Source organism: Ceratocystis lukuohia, assembly GCF_044167205.1.
Source record: "Ceratocystis lukuohia strain C4212 chromosome Unknown Supercontig4_pilon, whole genome shotgun sequence".
In the NCBI taxonomy this organism is placed as follows: Eukaryota; Fungi; Ascomycota; class Sordariomycetes; order Microascales; family Ceratocystidaceae; genus Ceratocystis; species Ceratocystis lukuohia.
The window spans coordinates 515,558-541,967 of record NW_027263523.1 but is presented as its reverse complement, the minus strand read 5'-3'; the positions used below and the strand labels follow the sequence as shown (position 1 = coordinate 541,967).

General features: G+C 49.8%; 4 protein-coding genes across 4 annotated transcripts; 1 reads left to right on the top strand and 3 right to left on the bottom strand.

The window, feature by feature from the left end:
* Positions 1–1,879: 1,879 nt before the first annotated feature.
* On the bottom strand, positions 1,880–3,678 carry HOO65_040144 (putative transporter; the record flags this gene model as incomplete). The annotated part of the gene is made up of 3 exons (XM_071002731.1): positions 1,880–2,652; positions 2,733–3,472; positions 3,551–3,678. The coding sequence occupies 3 exons, from the start codon at positions 3,676–3,678 to the stop codon at positions 1,880–1,882; spliced, it is 1,641 nt and encodes a 546-aa protein (XP_070858987.1).
* Positions 3,679–4,869: 1,191 nt separating this feature from the next.
* HOO65_040143 (Mitochondrial respiratory chain complexes assembly protein YTA12) lies at positions 4,870–11,913 on the bottom strand (the record flags this gene model as incomplete). Its single annotated transcript, XM_071002446.1, has 9 exons — positions 4,870–5,699; positions 5,799–7,850; positions 8,098–8,248; positions 8,534–9,362; positions 9,428–10,664; positions 10,751–11,167; positions 11,221–11,285; positions 11,450–11,544; positions 11,650–11,913. 9 exons carry the CDS (start codon positions 11,911–11,913, stop codon positions 4,870–4,872), a joined length of 5,940 nt encoding a protein of 1,979 aa, XP_070858986.1.
* Positions 11,914–14,051: 2,138 nt separating this feature from the next.
* On the bottom strand, positions 14,052–16,043 carry HOO65_040142 (uncharacterized protein; the record flags this gene model as incomplete). Its single annotated transcript, XM_071002694.1, has 2 exons — positions 14,052–15,040; positions 15,293–16,043. 2 exons carry the CDS (start codon positions 16,041–16,043, stop codon positions 14,052–14,054), a joined length of 1,740 nt encoding a protein of 579 aa, XP_070858985.1.
* A 7,175-nt stretch (positions 16,044–23,218) lies between these two features.
* Positions 23,219–25,310, top strand: HOO65_040141 (uncharacterized protein; the record flags this gene model as incomplete). Its single annotated transcript, XM_071002674.1, has 3 exons — positions 23,219–23,770; positions 23,828–25,048; positions 25,296–25,310. The coding sequence occupies 3 exons, from the start codon at positions 23,219–23,221 to the stop codon at positions 25,308–25,310; spliced, it is 1,788 nt and encodes a 595-aa protein (XP_070858984.1).
* Positions 25,311–26,410: the final 1,100 nt, after the last annotated feature.

The window sequence follows — 26,410 nt, the reverse complement described above, 5'->3', positions numbered from 1 at the left end:
CGCAAAGCATCAAAGAAAGGGGGAGCAGAAACGAAGGAAAAGAGGAAGGCCGCTTGCTAACCCTACTTCCTTCGCTCCTTTAGACTTGTTGTCAGCCAGGGACACGAATTGTGTTCGCAATACAAATTGGGAGCTTGTGCCTGTGAATCTGTTGTTTCTCGCTATATGCAGCCGTATATGTATGTAAACGGACGTTGTATTTAAATTTTCATGCAAGCGCACGCCTTGGAAAAAAAAAAAAAGAAAAATAGATGCAGTGAGAAAGCCGCAAGCCACAAGCCGCAAGCCGCACACACACAGTGTTGAATCCATTCGCACAGTAGTGGCCGACAATGAAAGGACAGATTCTCTTTTGAGCCCTGGTCCTGCTGGCCGGCCGGAAGGGTAAGCACCCTATCCAATAAACATACACAGGCCAGTAGTATGTATCTCTCTCTGCCTCTCTAAACCACCCACACGTCAATCAATAACGGCATTTTTTTATGTGTGCCTCCAAGATTTGCCACAGAATTGTCTTGCCCGCTTCAACATCCCGCCACCATGATTAACACAGCTGCAGGGTATTGCCGGTGACGGTTCGTCACAGTCAAAAATGTCTCTCCTGCCCACGAAAAAATAGCACCAAATAGGGCGATTGGCCCACAAATAACAAAATTGTCTCTGCCCTTCTTCCTCTTTGGTGCCGCCAGCACACCATTTGCTCTTCTGACATTTATTGATGGAGTGTGTGGTGTGAAAACTCTGCAGCTGTGTTCTGCTTTGTTGGTTTTCTTTTTTGTTGAGGACAGGGAGGAATAATAGTCGCTGCAGTATAACTCTCGTCTGCCCTTATCAGCCCACTCTATTGGCCTTTCCGTGCTCGACATGCATCTTTCTTTGTGGGCGATTATCTGAGAGCTATACTCAGGGCAGTGCGCTGTAAATATGCCAGTTGAGAGCAGTCTCGTCCCTGGTTTTGTGCTTCAAGTATCCCCCCCCCAAAGCAGACCACGGCCTCTCCTTCTTGCTCACCGCCTTTAGCGTTGTTAGACTTGGCCTAGACTGGGCTAGCCTGGCGCTCCCAAGGCCTTAGGGAGCTTTGGGCCCTTTGAGAAGAAGGCGGCTCTTTGGGATTCAAAGTGTACATCTAGAACATATGCCTGAAAATGAATCTAGATAAGGGGAAGGGGGAGAGGACCTTACCTGAAGCCTTGAGTCCAGCCCCCTGAACTGAACTTCTGCCTGGCATCAAATCGTTGTTTCAATATACTGAAACACAGCCACTGTGGTATTGTGTCTGATACCTAGGCAGCTTTCAACAGAGGTACCACGGGACTCTGGCAGTGACTTTGACATTAAAGTGTGAAGAAAAAGGACAAGAAACATGTAAGAAACAAAAAAAAAAAAAAAAAAAAAAGCATTTTTATCATGTGTTAGTTATGCTGTTGTAGTTTCGGCCGGGTTCTTTTGTTCTAGAATATTTCTGCGCCCCCTTTCTCCACTTTTTTGCAGGGGAATCATGAACCAGTGTAGCTGCCTGTTTGATCGGAAGCACCAGCTCGCTTAGCTCAGTTGGTTAGAGCGTCGTACTAATATTCAACCGCGAATGTGAAGTAATGCGAAGGTCGCCAGTTCGACCCTGGTAGTGAGCAACTCATCATCAACCTTCATTTTTTACCTCTTTTGCCAGCACCGGCCGGGCGGGCCGTCTTACTTTTTTATTATTCTTTAATCATGTCGTGCCGTTGTGCAGTGAGTGCACTCACTCCTCGGTCAAAGTTACATACATGGCCACATATATAGCTTTCTTTATATTACACCCCCACCCACGGCAATTCCCTCCATGTGGTACTCAGTTTGTTTTATCACGTGGCTGTCCTACTTCCTGGCGCACGTCATGTCAGCCATGGCTCTCCTCCGACCCCTGATACCCATGAATTCCGCCTGCACTTTCCATTGTGAAAGGGGATGCCGCTGGCCCATCTAGCGCGGCAAGTTCCTCGGGCGTGAACACACGTGGCAACAACAACGTCCTCACAGGGATCAGCAGCATGATGAACACAGGAAAGCCTACGGCCGCAATTGTCTGTGTGATGGCGAACGTAGCTCCAAAGCCGACCAGCTCGATGGCCACAAAAAGCCAAATGGCGCGGTTACGCATGACGCCATGCGAGCCAGGTCGCACACATGCGCGTAGCGGGTGGTTCTTGGGGGTCAGCTGCCGGTCCTGAGCCAGGAAGATTAGCTTCTCAGTGATTCCATTGCCCTCAAGCGCCTGCACGCCCATGACAAAAAAGAGCCCCGCCAGCACGCCGTGCGGAATTAAATGAAGAACGTCGAGCAGCGGGCCTGTCATGGCCACTAGTGTTAGCAAGCCCTGTGCGAGATTCGAAACGCGTTGCTCAACAACGTGTGTGACAACAGGCGTGGCACGGGGCTTCTCGTCATCAACTGCGTCAAATAAGGCTGGGGATGGCGATGAAGAGGGGTCAGACAAGCTGGTTACACATAGTGATTTGGTGTGGTAGGGCGCTTGGGGGATTAGGCCGTTGGGGAAAGGAATGCCTAGAATGCCGGCAAGGCCGGTAGTGATGCCAAGAAGGAACAGGTCCCAGTGAAAGCCAGCGGGCTTGCGGAGGGGGAACTCGGTGCCTTGGGCGATAAGAGATGAGACTGAAATAAGATAGAGAAAGAGGATTAGTAGAGGCGGGCTATGAGAAGAAAAAAAAAGGGTGCCAAAAGGTAGGACCTACCGTTATGGTCGAACCAAAACAAGATTGTTAGCAGAACTGCGAATGGCAGTGCCAAAAAGGCATCGCCCACCGATACATTGCGCGGGTTTACGATCCACCCACTACGTCCAGTCGGCTCAAATGCAGCCCCCGTCGGCAGCGTCTCGATATCAACAGAACGCATGCGACCAATATGCACAAAGCCCGTGAAAAAGACTAGAGTCAGCGGCGTGCCGTAGTCGGCCAAGAACACGCGCACGCCATGTAGGAACAGCGGGCTCTCGCCGACCTTGGCTGCAGCATAGGCAACAAGGAAGACAAGTAGGGCCAGCGCAATGGATAGATAGAAGGCCTCGCCCTCGGTGGGCGACGAGGCATCCAGCCGTGCAAGCACCTGCACGCCCTTTTGGATGTAGATGCAGGCGACGTAGAAGCCAAAGATATCGCACGGGAAGCGCGTAACGTAGCGTAGTAAGTTGCACGAGTTAGTCACAGCCAGAATCGTGTGCAGCACTGCTGACCACAGACCGATCCAGCACATGAAAGCCATGTAGTCAACGTCCGACCCGTGCATGATGTCATAAACAGTGTAGTTGAACACAGTGATGGGCCCTGTCACACCAACGATGACAAGAGGCTGGCAGGCAAAAAGCGAGAAGATGCCAGCACCAAGCACAGAGGCGAGAAGAACCTCAGTCACACCATAGTGATGGTCGGTGCTAGCAAACATGTCCAGCGAGAAGGCAAGGGCAGGGAGGATACTAGAAAGAAGAGGGATCAGCACAGCACACTAGACATCGATATCTTGCGCCACCAAAGGGCCAGGAACAGATACACACTTGGCAAAGAACATGTACACCGTAGCCGGCACGACGCGGTAGTCCCACGCATCGCTCCAGTCACTGGCATAGAATGGGATTCGCCGACGGAGATCCCGCACGATACCTTGGCACAGTGCGAATTTCATAACGGCGACGTGCGGGCACGGGGCGGGGGACGGAAGCCCGGCGATTTGATTGGCCAGACGGGGTAGCAGAGGAGATGGAGAAAGCCCTATGAAGAGAAGAGGAAGTGGACGCGCCGATACGGGCTTTAAAAGTGATAAGAATGTAGAGGAAACAGATGCTACGAAAACGGAAACAAGATTGCGCAGACCTTGTGAATAGGTTTATGTTAGAAAGGGGGGGGGGGTTAAACCAAAAAAAAAGAATAAATATAGATAAGAAAAGAGCAGATCCCGCTTCGCCGAGAAAAAGCGGGAGGTATTAAAGTGGGGCCTTGAGACGGTGAGGAAAAAGAGGGCAAGGACGCGGGAACAAGGAGGAAAGGAAAGAACGGTCAACGTTCAACAACTTTTTCGTTTTCTCTTCTTTCTGTCGATCGGCAGAAAAAAAAATGGACATATGCAGATGACTAAGCATTCCAGATGGACAACATTGCTGCACAGTACAAATATGCGCGTATATCTGTACATATTACAGCACTTTATTGATTGGATTTGTTTTGGCGAATCAGCTTACACGATTCATCACATACAGCACCAGCACGGCAAGGCGATGACAAGAAAGTTTGGTTTATAACGAGAAGAGGGAAGAGGAGAAAAGAAAGGGACTACTTCTGGATATACAGGAAACAAAAGAAGCAAGCTGGAAGGAGTCCATAGCTGGGAGAAGCGTATAGTACAGTGAAGCAAATACTATAAAAGCACAAATGCAAGTACAAATGTAAATGGTTGTGTGTTGTTACAGAGAAGAGAAAATAACAAATGCGACAATAACAGGAAGGACAAAGGAGAGGAATGAGAGAAACAAAGACGCCGATATAACACTGATCCAAAAAGACGAGCAGACAAAGAAACAAGACCCGAAAGAGAGTGAGAGGCAGGGAAAAACAGGATATCAAAGAGGCAGAAAAAACAGAGAGAGACAAAGGGAGAAGAAATGGGGGAAGGGGTAAAAGGAGAAAGCAGACCAGAAGAGGCGACGGACGAGAGATAGAAAGGTGTGGTGTGACTTGAAGGAGACAAGATGAAGGGCAGACACACCCTCGCACCTCAGCCCCGGTACCTTGCGCTATCTCACAGCCCCTCCTATTCCCTTTTCTCACCCCCCCCTCACCGCCCCATCTTCGCTACCAGTCTCGCTCCCGTCCCCGCCCTCTACCGCTTCTCCTCTTCGCTCTTAAAGGATGGCGACGGACTCGGCGAAGACCCGTCAAGCCCGGTATCCTGCTCGCCGCTAGCGTCCTGGTCATTGCCAGCCACAGGCGGAGTGGCTGTCGGCTTGCCCAGCCCGGGGTTATCGCCACCAAAGAACTTCTCAAAGTCGCCCTTTTCCTCGAACGGACGAGGGCCAAGAAGGCGAACCATATCGTCGCGGGTGAGTACTTCCTTGCTTAGGAGCTCCTCGGCCACAAGACCAATCTCCTTCTTCTTGCTGGTCAGAAGAGTGCGGCAGCGGGTGTACGCTTCCTCCACAATGCGGTGCACCTCGGCGTCGATTTGCTGTGCAGTGGACTCGGCAAACGGCTTCTGTATCTGGTTGGGGTTGTTCTCGTAGTGCATGGGCCCAACTTTCTCGGACATACCCCACTCAGTGACCATGCGCTGAGCCATCTGCGTGACCTTTTTGAAGTCATCGCTGGCACCAGTGGTGACGGTAGGGAAGTGCATCTCCTCCGAAATACGGCCACCCAGCGTCATGGCCATACGGTCCATCAGCTGCTCAACTGTCATCAGATACGCATCCTGCGGCAGGTACTGAGCATAGCCCAGCGCACCCTGACCACGGGGGATAATAGAAACCTTGAGCAGCGGGTCAGCATCCTTGAAGAACCAGCCGCAAACAGCGTGGCCGGCCTCGTGGTACGCAACAGTGCGCTTCTCGATGGGGTTGAGCACCAGCGACTTGCGCTCCAGGCCACCAATTACACGCTCAATAGCTTGCTCAAAGTGAATCAAGGTGACGGACTCGGCGTTTGCACGGGCGGCTATTAGAATTAAATACGCTGGTTAGTAAAGGAGAGTCATGTTTTCGACAAGAGCAGCGCTTGTGGGCTGTCTAGTCAGATACAGTAGGAAGCACTCACCAACAAGGGCAGCCTCATTGACTACGTTAGCAATGTCGGCACCTGAGAATCCAGGGGTTAGGGTGGCCAGACGACCAGTTAGATAATCGAGTTTCTCGTTGGTGACAATCTTCTTGAGATGGACGGTGAAAATCTCTTCACGGCCCTTCATGGTCGGCCGGTCGATGTAGATGTGGCGATCGAAACGACCGGGTCTCATCAGCGCCTTATCCAGGACATCAGCGCGGTTGGTGCCGGCCAGGACGACGATTTGCTCGGCGGTGTTGAAGCCATCCATTTCAGTCAGGATCTGGTTGAGCGTGGACTCGCGCTCATCGTTGCCACCTCCCATGCGGTTCGAGTCGCTTCTGGAGCGGCCAATAGCATCAATCTCGTCAATAAAAATGATGCATGGCGCGTTCTTGCGCGCCGTAGCAAAAAGATCACGCACACGCGACGGACCCACGCCGACAAACATCTCGACAAACTCGGAGCCGCTGACGCTGAAGAACGGAACGCCTGACTCGCCAGCCGTGGCCTTGGCTAGCAGCGTCTTGCCCGTTCCCGGAGGGCCCGATAGGATAGCGCCGCGCGGGATCTTGGCACCCAGACGCACAAACTTTTCGGGCTTCTTGAGGAACTGCACAAACTCCATGATCTCGACCTTGGCCTCGTCCATTCCGGCCACATCGGCAAACTTAACCTTGACAGCTGTCTCGTGGTTAAACTTTTTAGCCCGCGACTTGCCAAAGCCAAACATCTGATTGCCACCACGAGAGCCGATCTGCTTGGTAGTCCAGAACATGAGGCCGACAAGGAGCAGCGTGGGACCAAAGGCCATGACCAGGTTCATGATAGTGGACTTGCTGGCGCCATAGCTGACAGGAATGCGCTGCGAGGGCGGAATCTGCAGTTCATCCTGGGCTTGTTCGAGGTGTTTCTCAAACGAGTCAACCGAGCCGATGGAGAAATAGTAGCCAGTGTTGGCATTGATACTGCCGGCATCGCCGTAGATCGACCGCACAGCTTCATGGTTCAGCTGCACATCGACGCGGCGCTCACGCACGGTGAGCTTTTCAACCAGGCCCTTATCGAGGAACATGCGCCGCAGCTCTTGCCAGGTGATTTCGCGCTCGCTGGACGTGAACATGCCCTGGAGGAAGGGGGCGATGACCATGAACGAGACGATGCTCAAGATGATATCGTTCATGTTGAGCGAGAACATATAGGCACGGGGGCCCTTCTTGTCGTCCTTTTCCTTGTCTTTGTGTTGATCCTTGTCGTCTTTGTCCTGCTGCTGCTTGCCGAGGTTGTGCTGCTGGAAGAAGGGATGCTTGCCATCGTTGTAGTCGTCCTTTTCAGGCGTGCGGTCAGCAGCGTCTTGATCACGAGATATCTCCTCATTCTCCTCGCGTTTGCGGATGTCTTCTTCGATGCTGCGACGCTGGCGCTCAGTGTGGCGTAAAGCGTAGTTCTGAGCCATGACGTGCATTAGCCGCATGACTTTGGCCATCTCCTTGAGCGAGAATGGCTGGTCGGGCGTGCGGTTGAGAAGATCCCGGAGTTCAGCAGGAGCACCAAACTCGCGGATATCGCGCAGGACTGTTGTTATGATGTCCTTCTGGAAGCCGGTAGCAGTCTCGGAGAATTTTTGAAGGAGCGAGAGGTCTGCTTCGGTGAAGTAGATCCAGCCGGGGGGGAGATCGTCGACTTGTTTGTTGGACTTGGGAGATTGTTGTTGGTCTTTGCCGCTATCACCATCACTGTTGTTTTCCGGGTCGCGTGGCTGTTGTGATGCTGTGGTCGGGGTAGTTGAGAACAGACGGGCACGAGATCGGATCATGGAGATAGTGGGAGGTAGAGACCGGATGGGTAATCTAGTAGTAGCAGCAGCCAGACCTCTGATGGGCACAGGAGAAGCCCGCGTTAGCCGGGCCATCTGGCCGGTCCGAATTAAGAGGCGGGACATGGCCAAGGAGATGTGGTAAGAGAGGACGGCGAAGTAAAGAGGGCCTCGGCTCGGCGACGTGCGTAGTTGTAGAGGAGCAAGAGAAGAGGACGGGTGAGCAGTAGCTTCACAGGGCGCAGGTCAATTGCAGGGCACGACAAGTAAAGGGGAGAGACGCGAGGCTAATGCCAAAGATAGAGGAGTTTGCCGAGGAAGAAAGGGAACGGCGGGGAACGGCTTTGTTGCTTATAAATTTGAGTGGGAGGTTGTAAGGAACAACGCAAAAGAGAGCCCAGGCACGAAACTGACGCAAGGCTATGTACAAATTTAGCGGCAAGAAGTGGGTTTTTTTTGTGGTTTTGCATGACTGACATTTCAGGCGGCTTTTGGGGGGCGAGAGGGTTTTAAAGAGGGGCCTGTTGAATGGGTGCTGTGAGACAGGTGTGCTAGAGGTGCTGTAACGAACTAAAATGGCGGGGTCTACTGCGCTAAGAGCCCCTATAACTTTGGTGTTCTCTTCTGACTTCAGGACTAGAGCTGTAAACCCTAATCCGGCATTCTCCCCGCTCCCTCGTCGCCCCGCTTGACATGGAGCTTAGGAAGCTAGCTTGCTCATCGTAGGTCACGTGATGCAGAGGCGAATAAGTGGAGCTGGAACATGCTCATCTTCTGTGGCAAAAGCAGTGTAGATACATTAGATATATGGTGCGATTATACTAGTGAAATCGGGAATCATGGTGCACATCCCTCCTCATCCGCCTCATTTTCCTCACATCCCCCCCATCCCGTGAAATTTTCCATTCTCTACAGTCGGATATGCACCGCCGCTCATCTCTGCCCAAGCCCAGTCTAGTGAAATGGGCAGAGAGTAGAGGTCTTGTGGTATCAGCGGCTGCTGGTGTTGCTGTGCGAATAGCTGAGCCGGCATCTGGAACTGAAAGTCTGCCCCCATTGCCGCCCCGCCATCAGTGGTCCCCATGCTAGGAGACTCTGATTGTGTGTTGCCGCTTCCGCCAATACTCGCGCCCATAGAAGCTGTAAATTCCGTGTTTGCTCCACTCACGCTTCCACCTCCACCGCTGCTGGCACTGTCCGGCGTCAGGCAAAAGTCCCCCTGCCAGCCCCCAGACATGGGCGATATGGCATCCATGAAATTGCCAGAAGCTGCTTGCTGTGCGGCATAAGCCATGTCTGGGGTAAGACTTTGTCGGTTCGAATGAGGGTATTTGAAGTTTTGCTGCTGCTGCTGCTGTTGTTGCTGTTGGTTATATGGCTGGTGTGGCATCGGTTGCGACTGTAAAGGGCTTATAAACGAAGTCTGAACAGAGGGGAATGGCTGCCTAGCACCCGAGCTTGGCCCGGACCTGGCGCTGCCATCGTGACTCTTTCTCTTGCGGCGAGACACATGGTCCTTTTCTGCATTCTCAATGACTAGCTTGGCAATGCGCTCAAACTCGGAGCACACTCCCAACATACGGTGGACTCCTCCGGTTTCGGCTTCGTGGCCAAGCATTGACAGAAATGTGACTACCATGTTCATGAGTCTGCAGTCAGACTTTGCTTTAGGGTCTAGCGGGTTCTGCAAAATGTTGCCAAATAGCGTGACGAGGGCCGATACAGGGAAATAGAGAATCATCCTGCAAACGACGGTTAGCAATACTGGCCAGGTCATCATCTCGCTGCTTCCTGTTGTCTGACTTACCACACACACGAGTTATCGCCCTGCGGCACATATTTAATCAGCGAAATCGACGCCCGCGCGGCCGAAGTGCACAAGGCAGCCGACGAAAAGATGCGCGGGTTGATGGGCTTGGAGTTCAAGCCCTGAATAGCATAGTTGGACAGTCGGCTCGTCCAGTAGCCGTGGTGGATAGACATACGGTGGATAGTAGTCAGGCAGTTATAGTAGGAAAAATGCAGCATAACCACGTGGAGAATCAGCGGTGTGTGGGAGGCCTTGATCTCATACTCGGGCCGGAAGTCAATGGGGATGCTGTTTTTCCAGTCCTCTAACTCCTTGTCCAGCTCGCCAATGACATTGAGGTATTCACCGTCCGACTGCTTGGTAGCTTTGGTAGCGTATAGTTTCTTGTAAACCTTGGCCTCGATGCAGGCAAACTCGCACATGAGGCGAAACAAATTCATCTTGCTGACGCCGTCAGCCAGCGGGATATTGCCAATGTTGTCTGCCGGGTCGGCATCCGGCAATTCAACATTCATATCATCGTCATCCTGGGCTGGTGGCCGGCCCGAGCGAAGTGACAAGTCCTTATCTAGCATATAGGCAATCCAAAAGACTCGTTTGCGTTGCTCAATTTCAATGGGATTGAGATTGAAGCCGGTGCCGCGTTTATGCAAGCCAATGCTGTGGCTAAGGCGGATGGCCGTGGCAATGAGCTGGGTCGAAGGCTGTGGATTAGGCGTTCCTTGCATGAACAGAGCCATTCCCAGCAGCGCCTGCACGCTGAGAAGATCGGCATTGCGCATAACTAGCTCGGAGAACACGCCCATTGCGTTTTTAAGGTAGTCCCATGCTATGCAGTCGTTGTCTGCGGGCACTAGGTTGCTCATGACCCGCAGGCGATTAGCGATGGCCAGTACGACATTGATACTTGCCCACCAACCGGAGCCCTGATAGGGATCACCGGAGTAGTGACGTTCAACTAGGTGCATAAATGTGGGCTGGTGGAAGAGCGGGAACATGCAGTTAAAGTTTTCAAAGTAGTCCTTGAACAATGACATGGCGTCAGCCTTATTGGGCAACGCTCGGAAGATGGGGCGCGGGAAAAGATCACCAAAGACTTCGGGCTTCCAGGCGGTCCATTTATGGTCGTCGATGGAAACGTCGGTGATCATGCGCTGGAAGGAGTTGTCGCCGGTTTTTTGGTTGACCCACTCGATGCCCTTGGGTGAGAAGATGGAAAAGCCAGAAGAGGAGCCTTGGGGAAAGGTGTTAGAACGAACGCTCGGCGCTTTGGGTGATTAGAGGCGGCAGCTTGGGGGAGGCGGTTCGGTTCATACATACCAATATACCTTGTCTCGCCGCTCTGATTAGTGACCAGAGAACACATCATCTCTGAGAGGGCCTCGACCTCTTCGTGAGGGTGGCCGCTGGGATCGCGTTCTTTGGGCTGGCCATCTGCATCTGGGGACGTTAGCCTTATTTTTGAATCTTCGGCAGGGGAGCCTGAATTTGTGCTGCAAGTAGCAGCAGTGGCTGTGGTGGCTGCGGTAGAAGAATCCGCAGGACTCTCGTGCGCTACAGTATTGCTTTCACTTTGCGTAGTTGCTGACATATAAGCAGCCTTGTGATCTGGCGATGAGGGACTTGAAGCAGCAGCGGCACCCGTGCCATCTTGCTGCTTTTTCGACTGTTGCTTTTCAGCCAGTTTCTTTTCTAGGGTTGCCAGATCCGTGGCACCATCGCCGTCGTCGAGCAACCCTTGGGACTATGTCAGAATAAGATTTTAGGCTCAAGAGGCTGATGTAGCTTACCAGACAGGCGCAACAGGTTTTCCATGCGGCCAAGACGGTTTTCAAGGCCTTCGATGTACTTGGCTCTAGACAAGGGGGGTCAGCATCTGACGGTGATAAAAGAAGAAGAGGACGACGAGAGACAGAAGACAAGAAAACAAAGACGGAAAGAGATCAGAAAAGAAAAAGGCCCCCCGCGCCCGCGCCCGCGATCGCGCCCATGCCCATGCCCATGCCCATGCCCACTCACCCTTTCGGTGGACTGCGCTTCTTCTCGACTTGCGTGAAGACACAATCCGTCTTGTAGTTGACACAATGGGTGCAGCATGGCAGCTTGCCATCGCACTTGATTTTCTTTTTTCTGCACATATCGCAGGCCTAACAATAGATGCGCGGGTTAGAAGACATGCAATACACAATGTAGCTCAAGCGGAGCCAATTCCAACATACACGGGCTATGCGTCGGCGCTTGGACTCATTCAAATCGTCCAGCAGCGCGGCATCACCAAACATTCCCGCCGTTACAGCGGCCAGGTCAACGCCGAACGCGGCAGCAGCGGCAGCAGCAGCAGATCCTGCGGAGCCGCCGGGGCCGGGGCCGGGGCCTGAAATGCCGTCGACAGGCGAGTAGCCGCCAAAGATGCATGGTGGTGAGTTGACGAGGGGCGGCACGGCCAGATGGGGCGGCATCTGGAACGATGCGCGAGGATCCATAGCGGGGAACTGAGGAGCGATTTAGTGGAAAGAGGGAGAGTTAAAGAGGGGACGAAAATGAGATGGTGATAAGCGATGAACGATGGGCGATGAGCGATGAGCGATGAACGATGAGCGACGCTGATGGTGGCGATGACGACAGCAGCGGTGGTGGTGATGTTGAGGAAGAGAGGAGATGGAAAAACGACGATGTAAGGGGAAAAAACTATATATACAAAACCCCCCCCCCCCAAAAAAAATGAAAAAAAAAAAGAATTAAAAATCAGGCGATCGAGAGTGACAAAAAGTCGCAGGCACGAGCAACAGGGACTACTTGTACACGCCTCAAAAACTGAGATAAAATAAAAAGAATAAGAACAAGAAAAAGAAAAAGAAAAATAATCGGCCCAGCTAAACAGTGCAGGAAAATAAAGCCTTGAAACTCTTTCGTCTTGTCATGCCTAGAAGGATCAACAAAGTGACATGACCAACACGCCAACTACGATAAAACCACAGAAGGAGAAAAGAATAAAGGCCAAGCCTGGCTTACAAAACATAGCTAGACTGGTTGTCTGCATCTCTGAGTCTATTTTCCGGCTTCTTTAGAGTGACAGAAGAGCCAAAGCATCGCTCTCTGGCCCCGCTCTGCCCTGCTTTGTCAGCTAACTCCGCCCCTCCCAAGAAAAGCCCAGCGAAACGGCACATCATCACAGCGTCAGGGTCTAGCTTTTGTTTCAGAGATGCTGTTTCCCCTTCCCTTCCTTCATGCTACCTGCTTTTTTTTCCTCTCCCTTCTGCCCTCCTTCCCGCCCACCAGCCATCCGGGCTGCTCGGAAACAAGAAACACATATTCTCTCGCTTCTCTCCCCCTCCAAGGCCCAAACTCCAAGCTAGCACGCGCCTCTCCAAGACCGCCCGCCCCAACTCTTGTTCTTGTCTGCCGCCTAGCTCCTCTCATTTGACATCTCCTCTCCTGCCAACCGCAACCTTCAGACAGACTTCAGACAAGCCCCAGACAAACCTCCGACGACCTCGCGGGGCCCCTCTCGTTGATCCAAGCGACTCTGAGACTTGGACACAGACAAGAGGCCGCCCGAGCAGTTCTTTGGTTTTTCTTCATCGTCGCCTTCTTCAATGCAACGGTTGTCATATCACCAAGTTCACACTTGCAAGGCAGCATGGGATGGGCAACCAAGACAAAACAATGAGAAACAGCGTCATTCTCGCATTCTCGCATCGCAGGCAGATAAGATCCAATTTCACCTCCCTTTCCCTCGCACCTTGGCTAAAACGAACAGTGACACTTCCGCCTACATGAATGAATATGGTATATGGGTGTAAACAAAGTAAGCTAGCTAAACTGAAGCCTCCCTATATTGTGTGCAACACTAAAAAAGGTATTAAGAATCGGAAAAAAAAAAGAACAAGAGAATATTTGGAATAGCAATAAGACAGACTCAAGCCCCCCCCCCCCCCCCCAAGACCAGCTCGCCCCCGTCCAACATTCCACCCACACAGCACTTTGGCAATATTGCAACCATGGCTAGTATTCGCGTCGTGTCTATTGACCGATAAAAGTCCAGGCCGCCCTGGGAGAATGTACAGGTCTCAACCCTTCGTCTACCTTACTGACTTCTTCGCTCTTGTGTGTTGAAAAAAAAAAAATTGTAAAATAGTAACAAAGGACGACGTGCGTTGAGTATAGACCCGCATATGAAGAAAAATAAATATGTACAGGAGAAGCGAAGTAATGGAAAATAAAAACCTGCTCAAAAGCATGGCTGACGCCGCCAGTTTTTCAAGCCCCTCGCCAAACGAAGACGAGTCTATCAAATCCTGACGTCGGCTCAGAACGAATAGAAAAGGGGCCGTTGTTTTCGCGAGCCCGAGCCGCGTTAAAATAAAGGAAAAAAAAAAAAAAGAAAATCAAAAGAAAAAGCATTGCACTAGATCAGTAGCCGCTTGCAACACTGACTTGAGGGCATAAAGACGCAAGTACTGTGGGGATATATGTCAAACGAAATCCAAGATATCAAGCGAACAAAGCAGATAAAACGTGGCTTGTAAAATCAAAAGAATGAGACTTTAGCAAAAGTCGTCTGATGGCAGAGGCATCCCAGCGCACTCTTCAGAGACGCGCTTGGTGCGGAAGGCCTGAGCTATACGTCCTCGGAAAAGTGGCCAACGGTAGAATGCCGCTGTATGCCGGGGTTTATCACAGTCAAGTTACGGCCAACAGTCACCACCTGTGGTAGCTGCACCAGGGAGGCATGCACTGGCTTGACCGATGCCACAGTGCCAACAACCACCTCTTCCTCCGGGTAGTTGTATTCGCGAGGCAGCACGGGACTGTCAGGCGGTGTGACAATGGGCATGTCTGTGTAGGATGTTTCGAACGTTGCCGAGTGAGCTGGACTATCCCTTATCACTGGGACGCCAGATACCGGACGCATTGGAGATCCCAAGGCAAAGCGCGCATTAGGGCTCAAAGTGTCACAGGTCGAATCGCGGTAGTTGACAGTATCAGTGCTGAGGATGCTGGCTCGTGGATCGGTGTAACCATCGCCACCATGTTCAAGAACAGATGGGAGTTTACGGCCCGAGACGCGGTAGAAGCCACGCTCAGAGTCCACGGCAAGCGGAGGTGAGATAGCTTCCGGGGAAGGAGCAGGCTTTATAGCCTTGAGTCCAGATAGAGAAGCAAGAACACCAGACTTGGGAGATGATGCCTCAATCATGCCACGGCTAGTCCCAGGAGTAGAAACCCCGGGGCTCAAAGCGGAGACAGCCCCGGCATCACCACTCGAAGACCTGACCATCCCGGTCAACAATCCACGGCCAGTGGATCCGTCAAGAAGCTTTATTTCACCCCCATGTGTCTTTTTCCATCTCTTGAGGGCCATCATGACCAAGAACACAATCAAGGCTGCACCGGCAATTCCACCGACAACGCCACCGACAACAGAGTTGGTGGTGCTAGAGCCTCCCCCGCCGCCGCCACCATGGCTACCACCCCCACTATCTTTGATGCTGCTTGAGCCAGAGGTAGATGTTGTCTCCGCACCAGGAGTAGGGGTAGAATCTAAAACCCCATATACACCAGCTACGTCTTCAGAGGTCGCGGTGGCCTCGGAGTCTGAGGCAGATGCTATATTTGAGTAGCCAAAGGCCGATGCTGATATTGATGCACTGTCCGTGTTTATGACAGTTCGTGTAGAAAATACACTTGATGAGTGGCGGGAATCAGAGTTAGTGAAGTAGTTGGTATCACTAGCGTATTGGCCGTAACTACTTGAGTAAGCAGCTATATTTCATATATGTTAGTGATGGCAATTAAAGCAGGAATATCACGTAGCCAAATGCAGATAATATTTTATTTTACGGGGAAGGGAGCACTCACATCCAATATTGGGCTGGGTAGAAGTTGAATTGTAGAAGCCCGAAAGTGACCCTGAGCCAGTGGGGTAAGGCGGAGAAACGGTGCCAGCTGTGCCGTACATGGAAGAAACATATCCGGTTGGGTATGGAGGCGCGCTCTGAGCGTAGCTCGATGAGATGGAGGCAGATCCAGTCGATTCTGGAGAAAGAGAGTCGATACTAGTTGGCTGCAACGACGACTCGAAGGTCTGACTAGCAATAATATCGGAAAGAGAGGATGAGTGTGTATCATCCATTGCATAATCAAGCACCAGGGAGGAAGAAGTTTCGGAATAAGAGTCGAGGACGGCGTTCGTGGGCTCAGCAGATAACAAGGGGGCGGACCAAGTCGTAGGATTTCCCACCTCTACTGTTAACCCACTAGCAGAGTTTACGATTTGCGTAATGTCAGCTTGAGTTACAGTCGCAACTTTGATAGGACTTCCGTCTTCTTCAATGTAATGCACAAGGTGAACAGTTTGGATTATTTGCTTGACGTTTTTGTTGGCGGAGCTGTCGGTCTCGTCTGCTCGTTTTCTAAGGTCTGCGGCAGGGGTAGTTTGTGTGGCGGAGGGCTTGGTAGGTGTCTCGTCTTGGTTATTGTGAGCTTGTTTTTTTCCTTCGGGAATGTTGCCGTGCGGTTTTTTACGAGAATTGTGGTGGGTATGAGTTCGCAGGTGTGATTCAGATCTCCAGCTCTGAGAGAGCGATGAGCGTGGAGAAGATCTTGACATGACTCCCACCAAGAGATGAAGAGGATTGGAAGACAAATAGCGCAATAGACGGCAAATGATAAGGAGCTGGAATAGCAAGCTTGAAAATATGAGATGAGGCAGGCAGGCTTCTAAAGGAGCTTAGAAGGAATGGACGGCAACGAAGCCAGCAATAAAAACGACAAAAAAAGAAACAATATTAAAAATGAGGGAACGAATCAGCAAGTGATTCTAGGGAACGGCCCGATGAGATGTTCAGTCAATATCGTGCAAGATGAGCAACGAAGCAATTATACTCGTCCAGTAGAAAAACGAGGATCGTTGTGGGCGTCGATGTTAGCCGGCGGCAGCAGAGTGCATTTTACAGTGGCGAACAGCAGCTTAGCAGCGTTGGATTGGAAAGTATAAGGGCCGCTGGGATCACGCCTGAGGTGAGGCCTTTTTTTTTGGTTCAAATCCAAATCCGTGTCGCCGTGATTCAAGAGTTGCATACACGATACAATAGCCCGAAAGGTGTGAATATTAAGTCGTCGATAAGCTTTTTTGGTGTAGTTCTGTTCTTTTCGATGTATAGCGCAGAAGAAGTGAAAAAGCCTTCGAATCGGCTGGCGACGAAAAACAGAGTGAGAGTGGAATGTGGCTCAAGTTTTAAAGAAATACGAGACGAGGTAAAATAGAAAAGAATTAGCAGAAAAAGACACAAGAATTCTTTTCTTTCAGAAAAACGAGCGACAGGAGACAAGATAGCAGGAAAAAAAAAAAGCACGAACAAAAACACGCAACAAATGAATGACAAAAAAAGAACGAGAAAAAAGCACAGAGCCCAAAGTGAGGCAGGAAAAGAGGGTGAAGAGAAGAGGAAGGAAAAGAAGAAAAGAAAAGACGAAAGAAACAAAAAAGAAATAATCAAAGGGAAGATGAACAAGACGAGACAAGAGAAAAATTGCAATGAAAAAAAGCAAGACAGGGAAGCGCAAGGAAGATTGGTACTGCAACAGTAACTGCAGCCTGGGAATTGCAGCTGCACCTGCTGTTTACGGGGTTGCAAAGTCAAGAAGAAGAAGAAGGAAGCTGTGTGCGCCAACGTAGACAATGCAGCAGGCAGTGCGGGTGAAGGAATGGTGCATCTAGCTAGGAAAGTCCAGTCCAGACAAGGCAAGACAAGACAGGCAAGGAAGGAACAAGGAATATTTTTGCGTATTTCTTTAGGCTAGATGTGATATTGCAGGTGCGGCTGTCAGCAGACAAGAAAAGAACAAGCCCGTCAGAGTCAAACACACAAGCAAGCAAATAAGCTTGCAGCCAGTGTAAAAGAAAAAAAAAATCGAAAAAAAAAAAAAAAAAAAAAAAAAACTAACGGCGTGCCAAAAGAAAGGAAGCAATACCAGAGAAAACCCAAAACTGTCGATCACAGACAGCACAACCGCCAACCGGTAATCAAGCCAATTAATAAAATTAGACCCCATCCGTCAATCCATATATCGTAAGTCCCAGCACCAAATTGGAGGAACAAAATGAGCAAGCAGGTAGGTAGGAACAAGGGAAGTTGCCAGAAGGAGAGAAAAAAACAGCCTAGCCAAGGAAGCCATCTGGAAGATCCCAACCAAATACCAGTTGCCCAGCAAAATCTTGCTTCTCTTCCGCAATTACCTAAATTACACCTGCTTGCCAATGTCTTAGCACGACTTTTCCATGCAAGGCAGGAAAAGGAAACTTACTCTACTGCATATGCAAGCTGGGGCCTCAAGTGGGGCCTTGTCTGTAGAGAGCAACATGTACCTGCAGTGATTATGAATGGAAGGGCAGCCAGAAAACCAGGCTAAGACCCAGACTGCACGAGTTGTACAGGAAACAAAAATAACGTGATGATTATGGAGGACAGATAAATTGACTGGAAATAAGATAAGGAAAAGGGGGGCATGTCAATATTCTCCCTTGATGGATTGCTTATGTAGGAGAACAAAAAAAAGAGTTGGGAACAAGAAAAACGTGTTTAGTGTGTCGTATGCACATAGGTACGCATGTACGCATGTACGTACCTACCTACCTTTGAAGCGTGTGTACGTACGTACTTCGGGATAGAACAAACGGAAGAAGAAGAAAAATAGAAACCCAACAGGCAAGAGCTTGCAAGCTTCCTGCTCGTGATTATGCATATTATGCATGCATTATGCACGCATTGTGCATTCTTGCTATCAGCATGGGCAGGGGCCGGGGCCAACCAGCTGCAGTGCGCGTACATAGAAATAGCACGTGCACTCGCATAGCACGCACATACAGCCATAAAGCTATGCCCATACAAACAAGCATTCATCACAGTGCAGCCCGCCCGCACCCACCAGCGTACATCTATCTGCGAGCCATCATAGCAGACTTTCCTGCTCCTCTATAGTCGTCTCCCCTTGCCCCTGTCATCGTGTTCTCCCCCTTCTTCTACTCCCTTGTTCCCTTCTTATCTTCGAAATTCGAAATAACAAAGGACGGGCAAAGCGCAAGTCCAGCCTATTCCATAAGCGAGCAAGAGCAAGAAGCACTACAACACTACAACACTACAACACTACATCGCCATCCCTCCCTCCCCTACTCCGATGCTTCTACCAAATCCAAACGAAACAGAAATGAATGCATAGCTTCGTGCATTGAAACTTGCATCTCGCTAGACATCGCAACCATAATAAACAACCAGGAGTCGTTTTAGTTGGCTATGTGAGCAACAAATCCTTGAGTCCGAGACCCGGCTCTCTAGAAGATAAGCCTGCTAATCGATACTTGGCGGGAAACAAGCCCTTTGTACCTGCTCATGCAAGGACTAATAAATTGGGTTCTTTGTTGACAACAACGCTAAACAAGCTAAGGGAAGAAGACTAAAGGCCTACTAGATCCATCCAACCAGGACATCCAAGGGGTCTTTTCTGCAAACGCGTATAAGCAATTTTAGAAGCACGAGACCCTGGGCGATGGATAGGGACGCGTGTTTCAAGTGCTTGCTAAGATTTGCTCATCCCTTTCTTCTGTTGTTGTTGTGTTCTCATGCTCGACTATGAGCAACAGCATAGCATGTCTGGACACACACGTTGGCTGGCTGGCCTGGCCATAGGGTTGCATGGCATCCAGATAACCCTAAACAGTTACTAGCAAATGTCGCCAGAGCAGAACATGCACCAGGCCTTGGTTCAAGCCCGTCATTATAGCTCTCTAGCTCACTGGAGCCTAAAACCAAGGAAAACCACACCGATCAAAGGCTGTTGTTCTCTGGGAAAGAGCTTGGATAAGCAGCATCATCAGCAGAATCAGCGCATCAGCACGGCTAAGTTAAGCAGGGGCCCTGTATCCGCCTCTCTTTAGCTTAGCCGTGGCTTAGTGGGCTGTGCTTCTTGTGCTTCTTGTTCTTCTCCTTTCCGTTTTTTTCTTTTTATTTCCCTTTAATTTACTGCCTCGTGCTTCTCGTGATTCCCCCGTTGCTAGTGTTCCCCTCCTCCCATCTCAGGGTCTTTGGTAACGCCTTGATCGTCATGGCGCTCGTCGACTAGAGTCAAAAGTCAAAGCTAAGGCCAAAGCAAAGTCAGAGCCCAAACCTAACCCACCAGGCCGACCACGGGGTTAAAAATGGATGGCACGCAGAAGGAGGGGAAGGTTGATCAGAGAATCGACGTTTCTTGTTGATCCTCCTCCATCTTTGAAGCAAGTTATTCCGCTCACTTCGTTTCGTTCAACTCTCAAGCACTGCAGCCAGCCGCAAACAAAACAAAACAAATGGGGAAAAAAAATGAATGCTTCGACTGACTTGGCTCCTATTTTTCCTTTTTTCTTTTTTTCTCCTTTCAGACTCCCCTATTCCATGTTATTGTTTGCTCCTCGTGCCACTCCAACGTTTCTATGGGCTAATAAGCACATGTTTCAAACCAATGCACGCCTTAATTTCCAGACTCTCGCCCTCCTCGTAGTTGTACACATCTAGCCGGACGTGCATTGAGTAGCAAATTGGGTGGCTAGAAATAATATGGCTGTGATGAGGCCAGGAAGTAGCGCGAAATAATAGCCTTCTGTTGGACAAACCTTCTTTCTGTGTGGGCGCGGTGCTTCCAGTTGTAGCTGTAGTTTTGAAGACCAGACCCAGGCCTGTTTAGAGGAGAGAAACGGCATGGAATAAGTGCCGCCCCATGGGAAGGCGATGTCAATGTCGGTGGCAAGCAGTAAGATGGCAAATCCAATTAGTAGCTTATTAGATGTTCAGACGCGAATAATGGTGTGTGTAACCTTGATCTTGTTGAGACGAAGAAGATGCTGCAGTCTTGATTTGATCAAATATGTATATGTAGTTGTAAGTTTCTTTTCGGCGATTAACTGCGTGTGGCACAGATTGGATATGTAGGGTTGCACAAACTCAAAGGCATTTGCTATTGTCTTTATTTTCAGCATGGCGTGCGTACATGTGCTTTGGGGATATTGTGGTGGTCAGCGTTTTCTTGGAGTGCTTGTCTGCCGTAAGGCCCTTGACTTTGTTGCACATCTACATAGTAATGGCAATAAATGGTAAAAGACATAATTGGAAAACAAGCTGTTCATTTGCAATATTTAGCGTTTGCCTAGTTACTGTTATTTCGTGGCAATATAATGGCGCATTCTGGAGAGGAGCAGCAGCTGATGTCATCTCCCAGAGGCCCCCCTGGGCAGATGCACACACATCTCGAGGTTTTCCTATACATTTTCAGGATCTGGAACAAGAGCTTTTCATGGTGGGTGTACTTGTCAGTTTCCAAGTGTTTTGGTCTGTGACAGCCGCGTGAAGACTCATCTAGAAAGGCCACCGGGTTTTGGTGTAGAGAACAGCCCCCAGCGCAGTGCAACAATGCAATTATATCCTTTTATATAGGCATGGAGCCACGGCGGCTGGGAAAATGACGCTCTCAGAGCCTTCTTATAGAGTCAAGTCGTAGGGTAGGTAGCCACAAGATGTCCATAGTCCCACGAAAGCTCGCCCGCTGCTGGGGGGGGGGGGGGGGGGGCACTGGCTCCAAGCGAACGGTATTATACATGCTCTTTTTACCATTCATCGTAGTCGATATGCAGTGGATCTCCTACAAATCTTGGTGCTTCTGCGAGGCTGATCTGGTGTCGTGTTGTGGTTTTTTATATACGAGCTTTGCTTGAGCGTCTGCAGGCTTGTTCCATTCCACGGTACCCACACTACTCAAGCGAGCCTCCTAGGGGCCTCCTTTGCTTGTATGTTTTGGACTTGCCTTTTGTCTTGTGAATTGCGCCCTACAATGAACTTGGTCTACTAGGCAGTCAGTAGTTGCGGGTGTGCATAGATCTTGAGCCTCTCCTGTAATTTCAAGGGCTGGCGGAGGGCCTGGAGGGCTCTATCGAGCGTGGCGACATAGCGCTAGGGCGTGCTTATGGGGTTCTAGGATTGGCTACCGGTCAGAATTAGCCGCCATAGAGTTTTGACGAGCGAAGTGCAACTGCTACCATGTTAGCTTATTGCACTTTTCCGCTCTACCGTGGTTCAAGTATAAATGATTTTTTTAAAAAAATATATTCAACGCTTGCTGGAATCACCAAGATCAAACGACTCGAAGAAAAATATTGTTCTTGTACTATTTTATGTCTACCTACGAAAAAAAACAATGTTTGATTTGAATATATTTAACGTCTACGGGAATCACAGAGATCAAACGACGCACACGTTACAAAAAAATTTGAATTTGAATTTGAATTTATTTAACGTCTACTGGAATCACTAAGATCAAACGACGCCGGATTGGTTACCGGACAGAATTAACCCTCTGCAGGGCTGACCACAGGTTTTGGGCGAGAGAAGCTCGTATGCTCCCAAGCAAGCTTGTTACTCGTCTTCCACCTGTAGTCGTCAGAGACAAAAGAAAAAAAAAAAAAAAAAAAAAAGGAAATCCCCAGATATACCCTAAGCGCAGAAGTAGTGGGGCTAACCCCCAACTTCCCCACAAACATTCGTTCCTCTGAAAAACCTGCCACGCTTCCTGAAGTCGTGAAAATCACGAGAGCAAGACGGCGACGTCCAGTGCAGCCTGGGAAAACCCCCAAAGAGAGAAAAAACCAAACTGTGTGAGCATCCGAGGGCTCGTGATATATCCTTCCACTTTTCTGGTGGCCGCTGCCTTGCGCGTGTGGATGAGGCGCCAGACAGCCCCCTTTCTAGTGACATGCCACAGTCACCAGTCTATCCGAGGACAGAGGAGCGCAAGAAAGAAAACAAAACAAAAGAAAAACAAAGTTGCGGACTGTGTGAACTCTCAAAATTCAGTCCTGAGCGTGAAGGTGAACTCCTTGAGTTGGAGTGGTGTTGCGGCGATGAGGAGTTGGCGATCGCGAAAGTTGTCGTGAAAAAGGGGGCGAGTCGACGACGAGGTTATCCTCAAAGTTGGGTAAGTGCGGCCTCAAGGCTTCACAGCTCATTGTCAAGATCCATGACAGAGTCAAAGAAGAAGAAAAGAATGAAAGACGCTTATCAGTGTCATAGACGTCGTCCTCCAGCAGCCCGGAAGAAGGGGAGGCACCAGACCTCAAAGGTACCCCCCCGAGGGTTGTAAGAGGGAGAGTTGACGTTACAAAAAAAAAAAGGCCCAAAGCACCTTTTTAATGTGTAATAGCGGGATCTCTGCCAAGAACAAGAAAATTGGCACTATGGCCGAGTGGTTAAGGCGCTTCCCTGCTACTTCAGCAGCTCAGGAAGTCCGTTCGCGGGCGCGTGTTCGAATCACGTTGGTGTCGGATTGTCTTTTTGCACCTAAGTCTGTCCATTTTTTCCTTCTTTTTTTTTTTTTTTTTTTTTTTTTTTCTTGGCTTGCTTGGCCTTGGCCTATTACTGTCGTTGCTGCCTGCTGCTTTACTTACTCACATGTCGCATGACTGACAGACAGTCAATGGTTATCATCAGTTGAGTTTCGAAGGCTCAATAAATAATTTCTCTCTCTTTAATACCCTGTCCGCCTATCTCTCAGCCTCAGTCTGTATCTTTGTCCTTTTCCCTACCCTTTGTTCCTTCCTTGTACTTTCTCTTCCCTGTTGTGCCCTTCATTGTTCTTTATCATTGTTTATTATTTGCTGTAGATTTTATTCGGTATTAATTTTCTTGTTTGGCTGCTGTATAAAAAAAAACAGACTAACCAACCGGCTGACCCATCCTTGGTCTACATACAAAGTGTGTCATGTCCATGCCTGTTAATCTTTCCTCGACTTCAACCTCGACATCAGCCCCAACACATAGTCTCCCAAGCGAATCAATCGGCGTGCCACCGACGGGTAGCAGTAGTGCTATTGTCGTGACACAACAATCTGTCTCTAGCCCCGGTCCTGGTCCCGGCCTCGCCCCCTCCTCCGAGCCCGCTTCACTAGTCGGCACTCCCGCATTTATAGACCCACAGTCCCCATTGCCGTTACCTACGGCTCCGGCTCCGGCTCCGGCTCGGGGTGCGGCCTCCTCTCGCCGTCGGTTGCTTATAGTCTATATTCACGGATTCTATGGCAACGACGAGTCCTTCCGTGCTTTTCCTGAGCATGTACACAATCATCTGCGCGAGCAGCTCCGTGAAACGCACATAATTTACTCCAAGATCTACCCACGCTACAAGACATATCGTGCTATCGAGGTCGGCCGTGACATCTTCAGTGATTGGTTAACTCCACATGTGACTGATGGCCAGACAGATGTGGTCCTGGTTGGTCACTCGATGGGTGGTATTTTGGCTGCGGAGGTGGCACTAATGGTAAGTTCCAATCTACTGTTTCTCTTTTCTATATTACTGACTGCTTTCTTGTGTTAGACCATCCCTGCGGTTGCGCCTAGCCTCAGGCCTCGTCTCAAGCATCGCATACTGGGCATTATAGCCCTCGATACGCCCTTCTTGGGTCTGCATCCACGGATAATCGTCTCTGGAATATCCAGTCTCTTCACGACTACTCCTGCACCAGAGCCTTTCTCCCCACCAGAACCCCCCGCCTCGACTGCGCCTAGTACCCCTCAGCGTACTGACACGAGCATCTTCAACCCCTCCTTTATAAACGACGTGCATCTCAAGACCCGACCGTTCACTAAATCCCTCGCACACTTCGCCAAGAAGCACAAACCCACAGGTCTGCTCACAGCGACCAAGGTACACGTTATCTCGCACTTGGAGTATGTCGGTTGTCTTGTCGACCAGCGCAGCCTCAAGGCGCGTTATGCTCGCATCAGTGCCCTGGCTGCCGTCGATATCTTCCAGAACCCCGCAGCGACTACACACGCCGAAAAGGTTGGTTTTGTCAATTACTTTACGGCTTGTCACGGGCGACGCAAGAAGCTGCCCCATGCCGAAAGACGCCTTATTCTTGCCGGCCCGGGTAGTGAGGGCCACAGGAACCACGACCGCGATATAAATGATTGGCTTCCTGCTTCTGCTTTCGCCCACCGTCGCATGTCGGATGCTAATCTTAGTGCTACGCGAGACCCACACGGCTGGCCACTTGGCGATAGACACAGTCAAGCACATGCAGAAGATACATCGGGCGGCAACAACACCCTTGGGGCTTCGGCTCTGGATGACTGGCCACAAAATGAGTGTCTCGAGCCTGAGAGCGGGCGCTTGCTCGCCCCGCCTCCTCCGTATGGAACTCGCAACTTCGCTGCCTCAGCGGATGCCATTGATACATTTGCTCGTGCATCCCCTGCCTCGTCAGCGGCGGGATCCACGACGTCATTAGCATCAATGCTTGATGCGCCGCCAGCAGGGGCACATGAACTATGTGCCATTTCGTCGGCAGGGTCCACCGTCTCAGGGACATCATCGGGCGCTTCGTCGTTTTACTCTGCTGCTACATCTGGGTCTACATGTACCTTTACAACTTCTCATACTACAGGGCATCAGCAGAAGCCCCCACGTGAACGCAAGTTCTGTCTCTTGCCAGAACCGCTGCCAGCTTCATGGGTTAGGGTATATGTTGAAGATGTCGATGAAGTCGGCGCACACTGTGGCATCTTTTTACCAGGGAGTCACTACGAGGCATTGGTAGGTGATGTGGCGGAGCGGATTACGGGGTGGATCGAAGAGGATTTGTCAAGGCGGGAAATCATACGGTTGAGCATGGAGGGGTAACGATGTGAAAGAATATTGTAGGTAGATAGTCATATACTGACACGAACAAACATGTGAATGAACACGACAGTCTCAAATTTTTGTCACATGAATGGCATTTCACAAACTGTACTTCCATTGAACAAGATCAACTTAACGTACTAACTTAACTTACTTTTAGTGCTCTAATAACTGATGACCGCCGGCTCAAGTATGCGCATTTTAGTCCACCTAATCACCGTCTCTCAATACAAGAGACGGAAATCTGCATCTGGTTGCATTCCTATTTCCCTAGCCTGAGCCAAACAACGCCATCGATGGCACCAGAGAGCATTCTATATCTCGTGTGTGATTTTTTTGTATGTTTCAAGGAAAAAAAAAGAAAGAAAAAGGAACAGAAGATGCATACTGAGCAAAGGAAAAGAAACGAAAAAGAAAAAAAAAAAGGAATAAGCCAACGCCAAGTGTAATGACGAGTAGTGTTAAATAATCTGGCGAAAAAACGTGCAAAAACTAAGGGCCATCCATATCTTGTAGATAGGACTGTTAACAGACACAATGAAAGGAACGAGGGGGATCAAAAGGTGACAGAAAGGGAAAAAAAAGAAAAAAAAAAAGAAGAAAGCATATGCGTGTGCAATAGAACAGCAGTGAGAAAATGAAGAGCCGAAGAATATGCGTCTTCATGTGAGTATAGATTTTGTAGAGTTCAAGAATCCCTTTCCAGATTTGCGTAATAAAAAAAAGGAAAAAAAAATAAAAATCCAGAAAATGACGAGATTCGTAGTTAATGTTGTAAAAAAAAAAAAAGAACAGAAAAGATGAGTAAATGTGCAAATGAGCCATACCAAACGCCATGCTGAACGAGAATGAAAGAAAAAGGTCAAGGAAAAAAAAAAAAAGAAAAAAGAAGGACAGGACAGTGAAAAGAGACTGCCATTTGTTTGCATGTAATCTGTTCGTGGTGGCCCGGTAGAAAAAAAAGCACCCCAGGCAGACAGAGAATGAACACGATCAAGAGTCCATGCATCTCTGATTATTACATGTTTGGTAGTTAATGCTTACAAGTAAACATAAAGATATAAGAGCAAGAGACGTTAGCAGATGCTAACAGCCTCATGAAGCCCCAGACCACACATGCAACCAAGCTGACTATCATGTATCCCCCAGTGCACAGTTGGCCGCAACAAAAAAAGACACATTTCTGCGAGACTAACAAGCTAATGGCGATGTACATAAACCCGCGCTACATCAAATGAGACTAGCCCAAGAGGGCATGAGACGCAATGAAGTTCG